Here is a 9,576-nt window from a genome sequence, read left to right on the forward strand (position 1 = left end):
TTGGATGACATTTGAAAATATTTGCCATTTATGGCTCTCTCAGCCTAAAAGGTTCCCGACCCCGGCCCTAAAGCGTTGGTTCTGGCCCGCGGCCTTTACATCTGACACCTCTGGTGTAGGGTCAAGCTCACGGAGGGGGGGGGGGTGTCACACAAATTGTCGTGGCACAGTGAAATGTCTATGATTTCCTTTAATATATTTATGATTTAGTTCCACTCTGGTGTTGGATCGTGGCAGGCAAGCCATCCTGTCTGTCAAACATTTACAGGAACTCTGAAAATAGCGGCTTTTCAATTATTACGGGAGAAATATTTCGTTTGCAATGTAGCAAACTTTGCACACGCGTCACAGCGTTGCGTCTGTATTTACTTTGTCCACCAGATGCCTCACTGAGTATTGTTGGCTTTTGGAACAAAGGTTCTGCACATCAAGGTGCAGTATTTTTTTCTTTTGCCCACCTGGGAAAACTACACGTTACAAAAAAAATAAAATAAAATACGGAAAAGCATTTATTCCCATAATTCTATTCAAAATTTCAGATTTCATGTATTATCGATAATTTAATGTGAACCTAATTTCTGTAGTAAATGCTGATTTTTTCACAGTATTCAGATTTTTTTTAAATTGCCCATTTCATGGGTTTTATCAGCTGGAAGCCCAAATTATGTAAAAATAAATAAAATTGTTTAAGCCCTCAATCCATAACTTTTTTTAATGAAAATAAATATTTTCCAATGTATGAACATTTTTAGGAAAAGGCAGGTGGGGTAATTAATTATGTTTTAAGTTGGGATACAATTATGTTGAGTTGGCAACACTTTCAAACAAATTCACCATCCTGGCTCATCCATGTTGATGGGTTCAGGTTGTGCGGTTGGTTTACAGGGGAAATATTAGCTTAAAACAGTTGAAAATGTTGGAAAAAAAAAAAACTTACTTTTTTGGTCATGAATCTTAAGATTATTTTTAATATTTCTGACTAAAAATAAGAAATATTCTCGCTAAAATCTTGAGTTTTTGAAGTGTGGGTGCTTAAGTCGGCCCCTGCGCCAGTGTGTGTTTGATGTGTTCAATATTGAAATGTATTAAATGCAGGGGACAAAATTCTTACATGCACGTGTTCATGTAAATTCTGTAAATTTGATTTGACTAGATTGAATTAAAGACCCTTTATTAGTCCTCCAATGTAGAAATGTGGAGATCTGCAAAGATAATGTTTTTCTCATTTCCCCTGTTGAAGCAGTTGTGGTACTATTTCTTGGATTTTTGTATAACCAGTTAAATCATCAACCACGCGTGAACAAACTACCAATTACGGCTTTTTGGATGACATTTTGAACAACCCAAGTACCGTAATTCCCGGCCTACGGAGCGCACCTGGTTATAAGCCTTGCCCAGTACATTTGTAAAGGAAATACCACTTGGTACATACATACAAAGCCGCAGCTGTGTAAAAGCCGCAAGTGCCCGCTTTGAAACCCACGTCGAAACACGGGATATTTACAAAGAAATAAGGTACACAGAGAGTTTAACGCTAGTGCTAGTGCCGCGCTAACAGGGCCAGTGAAAAAAAAAAAAAAAAAAAACATACCGGTAAAAATCACCGAGACCCGGCAGTAACAAACTAGCGGAGCGCTAACAAACCCGGACCGGTAAAAGTCACTTCCTCGGCACATATATTCCACCGGTCTCACTCTTACCTTTTTCCTCTAGATTGCCCCCATGCGGCCGTTAGAAAAAATGGACAAATTAGCCGCATCACTGCATAAACCGCAGGGTTGAAAGCGTGTGGAAAAAAAACGTCGCGGCTTGTAGGCCGGAAATTATGCTAAATCACAAGTTAGGAAACGTGACCAAAAGTGTAGAACGTGTTCATTTGAACACCTTTTCTTTCCCCCAGGTAACACCGCTTCATGATATTCCACTCAGACGGTTTGAAAATACAAAGGTGGAAGAGACTCACGTTGTTTCAAGCTTCTTAAACTCGGGGATGGGGTCTGGCTTCTTGCGCGTCATGAACCAGTAGATGACAAGGCCAACGATCAGGGAGAAGAGGAAGAGGTCAAGGTTGCTGAAAAGAGGCTCGTCCTCGTCAGCCATGGGCTCTGTGTGGGTGGCGCTATCAGGGTCCATGTCTGCCGTCCTCTAGACATAGAAGAAAAAAAAAAATAAACAGATTCTGAACAATCTCTAAAAACAAAGTCATTCTAACTGATTATCTAAATTCCATGCAAACCAAGAGTCAATCGATGATTTTATTTCAGAAGGAGAAAAATATTCTGTTCCATTGGATATAGTGTATACGATGTTCCCCCATTATTTGCAGGAGTGATTTATTATTTGATAGTTATGCTATTCTATGCTATTCCATCATATGGGAGCTTACATACGCGCTAAAAAACTAGCTGACATCCATGCTAATAGTGTAACCAACCCAATGACGTAGAATTAAAAACTGGACTGCACATTGCATCTATAATTGGTTCCGCCACGGTCAACAGGCTCTGACTTCTGGTCAGGGCAAAAGGTATGGTAAAACATACACACATTGTTATGGAAAACGATGCGATAAATCTAAAATAATTAATTGTAAAGGGGGTGGCAGTTATGTAGTTACAAATCTATGCAAGCAACCATTACATTTTTGTGTGTAGATTATAATTCCCAAAAGGAAAGAGGAACAGGCGGCACGGTGATTCAACTGGAAAGTGTTGGCCTCACAGTCCTGAGGTCGAGGATTCGATCCCAGCCCCACTTATGTGGAGTTTGCATGCTCTCCGGGCGGGCACTCCGGTTTCCCTCCAACACCCCAAAAACATGCGACGTCAATTGGACACTCTAAATTGCCCCTCAGTGTGATTGTGAGTGCGGCTGTTTGTCTCTATGTTCCCTGCGATTGGCTGGCAACCAGTTCAGGGTGTACCCCGCTTCCTGCCTGATGACATCTGGGATTGGCTCCGGCATTCCTTGCGACCCTCGTGAGGATAAGCGGCAAAGAAAATGGATGGATGGATAATTATGAACGTTAAGATGAAACACACTTACCAGTGAAAAGTTACTTCTTTGCGACCGCCTGCACGGTTTTGACAGCCAACAGCTCAACAAAAAAAAGCTAAACCTAACGTATTCCGGTTAAATTCGATATTATGTTTCACAATGTACAATTGTAAGGATGTCAAAAGACGCCAACTTTCACGTGAGCTCGTACCCAAAGTAATGTTTTGCCATGACCGTAAGCTAAAGCCGAATTACCACGTGAAAGGGGCCTGCGCGCAGTCTAGTTTTTATTCTACGTCATTGGGCAGGACAATGTGAGCTTCTTCTGCTGACAAATGTGAAACGCTGCCTGGTGAGCGCCATCATATGGGAGCTTACATACACGCTAAGAGTGTAACCAGTGTGTGGTGTGCAAGTGTACTTTGTTGGACAAGTTTCAACACCATTTCCAAATGTTGGAACTCGGGATGCATGTAAGGTGCACCACATTTTAAGGCGCCATGTCTAATGTGGCCTTAACACCTTTATGATCGTGAAAATACAATAAATTAAAAAAACTAATCCGGAAGTCCATGACTCCGCGGGGCCGCGACCAGTGAACCGCGAAGGGGCACGGGCACCCCGTATAACGTTTTTGGTAGCATGAATGTTGTTTCGTAAAAAAAAAAAAAAAATCATTACTCCAAATTTTTGGAATTAAAGTTATTGTTATTTACACTTTCGTTTGAGTGCGTATAACTGAAGTACGACCCAATGGGTCTGATGAGTTGGAAAATGGGGCTGCAGTTTCGAGGGGGAAAGGGTCTGAAGACGTGAACGGAGGAGGACAGTGGCACAGAACCAGTTAAACTGCATGGGGAAATATGATGACTAACAGATGTGGCCAATGCTCTTACTTTCTCCATACAATGGCTGCTTTTGTGCAGGCATTATTGGACAATTGGCTGGAGAGCAACACGAATCTCTAGTGCAGCTTCAAGAACGGCGCCTTTTTTATTTATTTCTTTTATTTTTTTGAAACAGAGTGTGCAAAAGGACTTTGCGCTCTGAGCTCAAGTTTCAAGTCCATGGGTGAACATATGCAAATAAGTTATCGTGATGTTTCTGGAAGACTGTTCCCAGTTACATACGCAATCGTACTGGACGGTACGGTGCAGGCTTGCAGACTAGAAAAGGAGGGGCCCACTTGTGAGCTTGACCCTGACCCCCGGCTAAGCAGAGCATGTACTAGATAAACCATTCACAGCTCCAGCGGTCCCTTGAAATACAAGATTTATTGGTTCCGTGACCGCACGTTACTCAAAACGCATCTTTCGTCGCTGAAAGGAATGGGAACGCCATTCATATCAGTCAGATTTGGAATCGGTTTTAAAAAGGAAAATCGGGATTCTACGATATTGCGCGATATAAAACAGGGATGTTCTACGAGCAGCTTCAAATGGTGAATGGTGGTGGGGGGAGAGGAGCAGGGGCCACGACCCGCGTTCTGGGTTGGATGAGCAATGCGCCCTCCAATGAAATCAGAAACCCGACAGGATACTAGATTACGAGCAACATACTTAGTGTTTCACGGGGCTAGTGCACGTAGACTATCCATAGAAGCTAGAACAGCCAGCCAATCGCTGTTACGTTTTCTTGGTCACGTGACGTCACATACAAAGAAAGCCCAACTGGATCGGCTGGCTGTTCGGTTCTGACCTGAAGTAACCCTGCCTGTTGGCACAGACTGTTGAATTTCAGATCGCGAATTGTAGCCAGTTGAATTGTTAACATTGAAAAGTTACACTGAAATACAACTTTTGAAAATGTGATCACTTTACATTTCAAATTCTGTTTTCCGCAGCATTTCAAATTCAAATCCTGGTGGCACATATTAACTTCCATAGACAGGGGCATTTATAAATTTGCCATTCCACACAAGTTTCTTTCGGCTTGTCTTGTTAAGGGTGGCCGCAGCATGACATCTCAGATGGAACGCCCATATTTGTTTGGCACAGTTTTTACGCCGGATGCCCTTCCTGACGCAACCCCTCTCGGGGGGTAGGGGCCCCAGCAGCGAGATACGAACTCACGACCCCTGGTTTACCAAACCAATGCTCTGCCCGCCGCGCTATGGGGGGCTGGTGTACATGTGTAACGGTGCAATGGAGATTAAAATTTCAAAACGTATTGCCGACGGTCGGATAAAAAGGTAGCAGCGACGGCAAAAAGACAAAAGTTCCACTGGAGATCACTGGAACAATAGTACCACAATTTCACTAGTGAGATTAAATAAATAAAACCCAATAAACTACAATAATACTTCGACACAGCACACTAAGTGACAAATTAAAGTTGCATTAAGACTGGTTACAAGGTCTACTGTAGCCCAGTTTCCCAAAAATAAGACTGTCTTATTTAGAACAGAAGTAAATATGTGACACCAGGATTTGAAATTTGAAATGCCACAAAAAACGGGATATGAATTTGAAATGTAAAGGGATCTCACTTTCAATAGTTGTATTTCAGTGTAACTTTTCAATGTTAAAAATTCAACTGGCTACAATTCGCCGTCCAAAATTCACCGTCTGTGCCACCAGGCAGGGTTACTTCAGGTCAGAACCGGACAGCCAGCCAATCGCAGTTACGCTTTCTCCGTCACGTGACGTCACATACTAAGAAAGCGTAACTGCGATTGGCTGGTGGCACAGACGGTCAATTTTAGACAGCGAATTGTAGCCGGTTGAATTGTTAACATTGAAAAGTTACAGTGAAATACAACGATTGAAAATGTGATCACTTTACATTTCAAATTCAAATCCTGGTGTGACATATTTACTTCCATAAACAAGCGCTATATCGCGACTATTGCTTTCCCAACAAACGCGACATGACAGAGAGTATCCGAGCAAGCGTGCGTCCGTGTACAAGCGCACTCCTAAGTGTTCCTTCTCTGTTATCAACTTATTTAAACAAGAGGTTGTGTCAACTTACAGTGAGTCATTGAAATCATTAAGCCTCTGTTGGGAACAGGTAACCAATCGCAAAACCACATCTATGTAATATTTTGGCATTATACACGTGTTGTACTGTCACAATTCTTTATTTACAAATACATTTGTTTTGTTTTAACTTGTATTTTTGAGGCTTTTTGGTTTGTGTTACTTCATATCGCATTACAGAAAAGTGTACAAGGACTGTACAACTAACCACTTTTGTCTACGTCTAATATTCTCGATTTGGATCTGAATTCCTTGGTTCAAAATCATTTAAATGTGTTGCAAAAATCCATTTAAGGCATAATTTGGTGTGTGGCCTGTTTTATGTTTTGATTTCCTATCCCAAGGACCCTGGTACATGTTGCCATAGCGACGTGACTCGCAGAAAATTAAACCTGCTTTCTTAAACCCGAGCTTTGTTCCTCCCTCGCTAAAAATCCTTCTTCAAAAGTGTAGTACAGCAGTGTGCACTCGACAAACTGATGAAAACCTCACGTGGCCTTCTATGAGGCATCGTACTCCCATAATAACCGAGTTAATGTGTAGGACTGTAAGAATCACGATTAAATATTATCAGCAGAGGACTGTCGGTCCTGGAGAAAGGTACACCGGTTTTAGATGTGAACACCTGTTAAAATACCAGGTTGAAGAACTGATTTATCTTCTTTTTAAAAAAAATAAACAATGTGAGTGATAAGAGAATGAAATGCAGACGAAGAAATAAGTGTTAGGATAAAGTTGTGACGTAAAGATCAATTTTTGAACGATCAACAGACAGTTTTTTGAACAGGGATGCGTTTACTACACTCATGAACTGTAAAAGTTCCTCACGGGGAAACAAGGACAAAGAACCACTGAAATATACACGAGTTATGATTGTACAGGGCGACACGATGGAACAGGTGTAAAGTGTTGGCCTCACAGTTCTGAGGTCCAGGGTTCAATCCCGGCCCCGCCTGTCTGGAAGTTGCATGTTCTCCTCGTGCCTGGGTGGGTTTTTCTCCGGGTGAGCACTCCGGTTTCCTCCCACATCCCCAAAACATGCGACATTAATTTGACACGCTAAATTGCCCCTAGGTGTGATTGTGAGTGCGACTGTTGTCTGTCTCGATGTGCTCTGCGATTGGCTGGCGACCAGTTCGGGGTGTACCTTGCCTCCTGCCACTAGGCTCCAGCACTCCCGCGACACTTGTGAGGATAAGCAGCGAAGAAAACGGACGGAAGGAGGATAACTGTACAGATTATGTGACTGTTACATTGAATGAATTACAAAGAGTTGAGACATTCCTGAAACGATTTTATGTTGATGTGAATGAGAATATTGACCGCAATCACAAGAACATCATAGAGTCACGTTCGACCAAACTGAACCACGACCCACCACCAGACTGAGGCGTAAAATACGCTCACAAGGGATGGATTCACCATCATGTGAACCTTGGGTTTGTTGCTAATTAAAGGAGAAATCCAATGCTGTGCATGAACAGTGAGCAGAAGCTCGGCTAACGGCCTCCCGGAATGTCGAAGTTCGGCTCGCGAGCCCGCCTTCGGCGGCGGCGGAGGCCTTTAGCCTAGCTTCGGTGTCCGGGGCTGAAAGCTCGGCTCGCGGCCCGCCGCCGGAGCTTGCTCGTCAGACTTCCGCGTCATTCCCGTCCGAAGAACCATCCGCGGCTGCCGGCCCGGAGCTCCCGGGTCGGCATTTGTTTACACACTTATGGCTTAGGCTTCCGAGTAGTCAGACTCCGCGTCATTCCGCCCGAAGAACCATCCGAATATTCAACATTAACTACAGCCGCAGGTTCAAATCTGTATGGAAGTATTCCTCTGTCCTCCCAATCAACCGATACTGCTATTTTTTCATCAGATGAAGATAAATACGAGAAATCACCGCTGGCATAAATGGCGTCCCATGTAATCAAGCATTTGTAACAGCAGGGTACACGTCACATACGCCCACGTACATCATGTGACTTGCAAAAATGGCAGCGCCCCTGAAAATCCGCAATTGTCGATAAAAATCTTCTCAAAACACTATTAAATGAGAGAGGATTTAACATCACATTGCCAAAATAAGGGTACATATTACATGACCTACTGGACACACTGTTCATGCCAAGCACTGGATTTCCCCTTTAAAAAGTCCAATGAAAGGAGGCTTTAAAATATTGTTGTTGTTGCTCTGTTCAGCGGACTACACCACACAATTTATGGCTTCAGTAAAAGCAAATATAAACATGTCGGCGATATTGAACAGGATGACAAAAGGTTAAAATAATGGACGCCTGCTTACCTTTACGTTGAACACAATCAAATAGCTAGCAGGACATGACTTTGACCAACATACCCAATAAACACATCCAATGGTATAATCAATGGTTATGTGACAAAGCTAACACGTGGAATAAAGTATATAATGTGTACGTGGTGTATAGACGACTTTTTATGGCACACAAAAAAAGGTAGGTAGCGAAAACCTGACTTGCGCCTCGCATTGCGTAACATCTATCAGCCCCAGAGAAACATTCACCCTGTGTTTCGTGTTCGTCCGTAAATTTGAATCTCATTTCACTGGCATCGCTCGCAGAGAAACGCGAAATCAATAAATGTGAGGCCATTGCGAAGCTTACCTGCTGGCGTTTCAAACTCGCGTTCACGGAGCTCGCAATGCGGAAGAAAACTTTACGCCATGTGGGGCGATACCATCTCGGTCATCCCGGCGGGGGTGGCCGCGTTGCCCAATCCAAGTAAATTCCTTAAAACCTGCTTTGCCTCCGCTCCGTTTTTATTTCTTTCTCTTTTTTCTCACTTAGCATAAATCTGATTTGTATACGCGTGACTTTTCATGGCATCGAAAGCAATCATTGCAATCCGAACGTTCTAAAAATGCAACACGTGTTTTGAAGTAAACCACCCTTGAAAAGCATTACCTAATGTCATTATACTATTGTAACCTACCGTGATATATAACTGCTGAAGTATTCCAGAGCAGGGGTCACGGTTATGTAAGCTTTTCTAGACAACCCAACGCGCGAGACCTCTAAAGTTGTCCTCCCAAACGTTATCATTATTTATAGTCTCAACACATTTGAAAAATAGCCCCCCCCCCACCCACCCCATCGCTCATCCCTCATCCCTCTAATCTGCACCCCAAAAATGTCCCCATGACAAATTGTGAAATACACTTTAAATTGAAGTACATGGATTTTTTTTTATTAAAAATTTAGTGCTTTTATCACGGAGAAAAAAAATATACAAAAATATACAGTTCCATACAAATACTGTTACGTGTTCCCATAGCTTTGTTGCTCTTGTAAACATTTTTAAATAATTTAAAAACACATTCTATCTCTTTTTCAGATTAGACATTTAATTTTTTAACACGAGGGGGTGATTTATATATATATATATATATTTTTTTTTTTTTTTAATTTTTTTTGGGCTGCCACAAGAAAACTTTCGGGAGTTGAGACCAAGCCAAATCCAAGACCGAGACAACACAAGGCCGTGACAAGACCCAAGACCATAATTTAAAAAAAAAAAAAAAAAAAAAACATATCAAGGTTGAGCAGTTAAAGAGCATTCTCGTTTTAAATTTAATCTG

The 9,576-nt window shown here is 42.3% G+C and overlaps 1 protein-coding gene across 2 annotated transcripts in view; it reads right to left on the reverse strand.

Moving 5' to 3' along the window:
- The window catches only part of porb (P450 (cytochrome) oxidoreductase b), a 29,921-nt gene extending 21,166 nt beyond the window's left edge, over nucleotides 1-8,755 (reverse strand). The window contains exons 1-3 of one of the 2 annotated variants that reach the window (XM_061828505.1): nucleotides 7,126-8,596; nucleotides 6,898-6,998; nucleotides 1,964-2,145 (exon numbers count right to left, since the gene is read on the reverse strand). In XM_061828505.1, the coding sequence (XP_061684489.1) occupies nucleotides 1,964-2,133 (170 nt within the window). In that variant the 5' untranslated portion in view covers nucleotides 2,134-2,145; nucleotides 6,898-6,998; nucleotides 7,126-8,596. The other variant, XM_061828504.1, reaches the window with a different exon arrangement.
- Between the last annotated feature and the right edge of the window lie 821 nt (nucleotides 8,756-9,576).

The sequence above is a fragment of the Syngnathoides biaculeatus genome, chromosome 8 (genome assembly GCF_019802595.1).
Source record: "Syngnathoides biaculeatus isolate LvHL_M chromosome 8, ASM1980259v1, whole genome shotgun sequence".
Lineage (NCBI taxonomy): Eukaryota > Metazoa > Chordata > Actinopteri > Syngnathiformes > Syngnathidae > Syngnathoides > Syngnathoides biaculeatus.